Source organism: Gymnoscopelus braueri (genome assembly GCF_963280865.1).
Source record: "Gymnoscopelus braueri genome assembly, chromosome: 20".
Classification (NCBI taxonomy): domain Eukaryota; kingdom Metazoa; phylum Chordata; class Actinopteri; order Myctophiformes; family Myctophidae; genus Gymnoscopelus; species Gymnoscopelus braueri.
Genome location: NC_137622.1, coordinates 28,903,741 through 28,907,762, shown reverse-complemented (window position 1 = coordinate 28,907,762; position 4,022 = coordinate 28,903,741). Strand labels below are relative to the sequence as shown.

Here is a 4,022-nt window from a genome sequence, read left to right as displayed (position 1 = left end):
CTTACGGGTCCATTTGTACCCTCAGAGTTAAGCCATTTGGAACCCCCTCAAGGCCAAGGGTCCCTGGACCCTGCAATCCACTTTGGGGAATTTTTTTTAGACCCACTGGTCTTTCCACTGGGTCTTTCTAGTGAGCCAACATGCTCAATATCAGTGCCCTGACTCTGTCTCACACAACTTCTTGATTGGCATCATTGGTAACACCTGTAAAGGAAGTCAGGAAGGGACCCGATTTATTTACAATATGGCTGCTGTGAGCCTATGTTGGCAACGAGGCCCCATTGTAGGGACGACATAGGCGGGTCAGAGCATAGTTATAATATATCGGGTCAGATGCTCTCAACTTTGGTGAAACCATCATGGTGACTCCACCGGTCATCTACGCGGACTTCTTCTGGCCGGCTCTGACGGAGGACGTGGAGATGCTGCTGGGCCGCTTCCAGCACACCGAGTCTCTGCGGTACGAGCTGTTCTCTTCTCTCTGGAGGGACATGGGCTTCTCCGGCGTGTTCGTGGGGATTCCGGCCGTCAACGAGCTGAAGAGGTTCTGCCGCGTGGCGCTGGCCACCGCCGTCAAGTAGGTCTACAATGAAGACTGTACATGGATGAAAGTTCTCAGTCACCACACGACTGATTTCAGTCATTCAGATTCCATGCTGACTTCTATGGAGCTGTGGTCAGTGGTTCTCAACCTTTTCAGGCCGTGACCCCCCCCCCAGCCCCCCAATAATCATATTTGAACAGCCCCCCCCCCCCCCTCCAAAATGATCATATTTGAACTGGGGACCCCCCAAAATGATCATATTTGAACTGGGGACCCCCCCCCGACAAGCGCTTGGAACGTAGGAGTTGAGGCATTACATTTTGTTTGACTCGTTTCCACATATACATATTATGATTTTTTTTGCCTTTCTTATATTATTTGGCCAATTTTTTATAGTATAGTTTGATTACTTTTGATGCAGCGATGGTCTTTTTTTTTCTTTTTCTTTTTAGGTATTAAAAAATTGTCACTTCACTATCATCTGGGGACCCCCTCTCAAATCATGGAGAACCACTGATCTCCAGGCTTACAACACTTTGCAGTGCGAGGTGTTTAAAGCTTGTAGATCTTGTAGATGTCCTATTTTCGGTTATATGTATTTTAAGATGAAAGAGTGTTTGAAGTGGTCAAAGTAGCAATATAATGCATGTTCAATCTTCCTGGAAATCCTAATGATATCAGATATTTAATAAAAGCAAAGGTGAACCCTCTGGCGTCTGACATTTTGTTTTAAAACACAAAGTCAGTGCTGGTATGGCCGACTTGAGCATCAATCTGCAATTTCTTCAACTGGTTGGCTGTTTGGCTACCAAAACACCATAATTCTACATATTGTGCTAATTGTTTATGAAACATAGTGCTAGCGCGTGGTGGGCTCCTTTCACGCTGTTTCACAAGTCGCATAGTAGGACTTGGCCTAACAAAATTATTTTAAATTTTTCTTTAATCCACGCAGGTACTTCCTCCCGCCGTACAGTTACCACATCCGCGTGGGCGGCCTGTACCTGATGTATGCCTTCTACCACACACAGCTGGCCATCCCGCCCGTGAAGATCAGGTGATCAGCCCCCCCCCCCTCTTTACCCCATCACCCCCCTCCCCCTTTTTTCCTACTCAGTGCATATAGTGTTTTTATATTTGATGATATTGATTTTTGGTGTTATTTTTATGTTATGTTGATGAATTGAATATGTAGGATCTCAATGGAAACAAGTCCACTAGGACCTTTTTTGTGTAAATCCTCTTAGACCAAGTGTATGACTGTACTCGTGCTGTTTTGCATTTCTGTCTAATAAAATATTCAATCAATGAATCAATCAAGGCTTGCGATGAAGGACTGGGCCGAGGTTCAGAGTTTTCTCCAGGATTCCATCGCCTCAGCGCACTACGATGTCGTCTACATACTGCAGAAGCTGCACGCCATCAACGCCATCCACTACACGGCCATGCCGCACTTTCTCAGCTTCCGACGGTTTCTGAGAGAGAAAAAGGAACCGGTGTGCGCAGAGTTCTTGTACAGGACCACCAGGGTCCAGGAGCTCGTCTCCACGGAGCTGCTCGATGAGGTGTGTCCCCCCCTCCCTTTCTTTCCTACTCTGTACATGTAGTGTTTTATATTTGTGATGATATTGAATTTTGGTGTTATTTTTTGTTATGTTGATGAATTGAATACATAGGACCCCAATGGAAACAAGACCGCAAGGACTTTTTTGGGGGTTATCTTTTTAGACCAAGTGTTTGACTGCACTCGGGCTGTTTTGCATTTCTGTCTAATAAAATATTCAATCAATCAAAGGTCACCAACATTCAGGGCCTGTATGAGAAGCTGAAGGAAGGCCTGGTGAAGGAGAACCCCCACATCGCCGTGACCCGTCGTGACCTGCCCTCTCGACTCCACGGCTGTGCCGAGGAGTTTAGCTCCTGGCAGACGGGGATGTTCGCTAATAAGGAGTCCCGGGGTCAGCATCAGTGTTGCCATGTCTGCTTATTATAAGTGACTTTGGGCTTGTTTTTCTGTAAAGTTGCTTCTAAATACTAGTGGTTGTGTTTTTTTGGGCTTGTTTCTAAAGTGTCGTTTAAACCAGTGGTTCTCAAACATTTTCATGTCAAGGAACCCCAAATTAATATGCATTTGTCCACCGCCCCCCCCCCCCCCCCCCCCCCCCCTCAAATTATTCCACATTTTCCCCTTTTTGAAATTTGAAAATAGCAGATCTACATTATGAGCTTGCAGGTCGCATCGCATCGATTGTAGATCGGCTTGTGGATCGGCTATTTTCAAATTGCCAATGTATATGTTTAAAGTGCTCATTTAGCCCATATTCGCTGCTTTTGGGCTTGTTTTCCTAGACCTGGTTGCTTGTTTCTCTCACAGAATCTGACACTGGTATCAAGACGGAGGTGGACGAGAGCAGTGAGAGGGCCGAGCTTCTGGCCTCCATCAAGAAGAAGAGCTACCACACCTACCAAGACGTGGCCGCCACCATCGGTCGCTGCCACTGGCGACATCGCCAGAAGATAGAGACTGTGGAGGTGGATCGTGATGATGATCATCCAGCGACCGCCACACCCGTGCCGAGGAAGCAGCCGAAGAGGTTGAGGCCCCCCTCACTCCGAGCACGAACCTTGGAGAAAATGGGCATGCAAGAGAAGGATAGCGCCCTGTATTATTGGATGCTGAGCACCCCGCAGTTGGCCAAGAATGAATTAAAGCAGAGCCGCCACTTTCAGAGCGGCCGCCACTTAAGAGATGATGATGGGGAAGATTGAGAAAAAGAAAATACGACCATTTGTAGAAATCAAGCTGTCTGTTTTTGGCCACAAATCTTTTTTGTTAGACCCTATGTCTTATAGCCTCCATAAAGCGGTGTTTCAAACAAGTAGGCCTAATTCGATTGGCCATTTATGTTCCAGCTATGCTGATCATTTGCATTAACTACGTTTAGTTACGCTTTATTCTTTCTTTTTTTTGTGTGTTTTTGCCAACCCCTGATAGCAAAATGTTCCTCATCACAGAAACATGTAGGGCCTAGGTTGCATGTAATTTGTCGCATCTTAAAGAGCCATTGAGCTATGATCAGCATGGTCAAGTTGAAGTGACAAGAAATGTGTTACAAATGTGTTAAATTTGTTTTGCTGTTCTTTAGTTTTTCTCTAGATGGGCTAAAATGATTTCACTTGATTGGAACATTGCCAAATTAATTTATTTGCGGATCAGACCTTTTCTTTCATATCAAGTGTCCAATTGGCACCTCTAAAATGTACCTCATAATTTCTTATTAAACATAGCATGTATTAAATAATTCTGTCTTGCACGCTTGGTGATGTCAGACCTTAGGTCAGAAAATTTTAAATCCACCTGACCCACATCTCTCACCTTACAAGCCAATCCCCTTTCCATCCATATTTCCCATCCCTGCTTCATTGAACAACAAAATAAGAATTAAATGACAAAAATAGAGGAGAGCAGGATGTCATG

At 45.2% G+C, this 4,022-nt stretch overlaps 1 protein-coding gene across 1 annotated transcript; it reads left to right on the top strand.

The window, feature by feature from the left end:
• Window positions 1-359: 359 nt before the first annotated feature.
• On the top strand, window positions 360-3,313 carry LOC308075645 (snRNA-activating protein complex subunit 1-like; the record flags this gene model as incomplete). Its single annotated transcript, XM_080415593.1, has 5 exons — window positions 360-577; window positions 1,500-1,601; window positions 1,866-2,109; window positions 2,340-2,502; window positions 2,919-3,313. 5 exons carry the CDS (start codon window positions 360-362, stop codon window positions 3,311-3,313), a joined length of 1,122 nt encoding a protein of 373 aa, XP_080271719.1.
• Window positions 3,314-4,022: the final 709 nt, after the last annotated feature.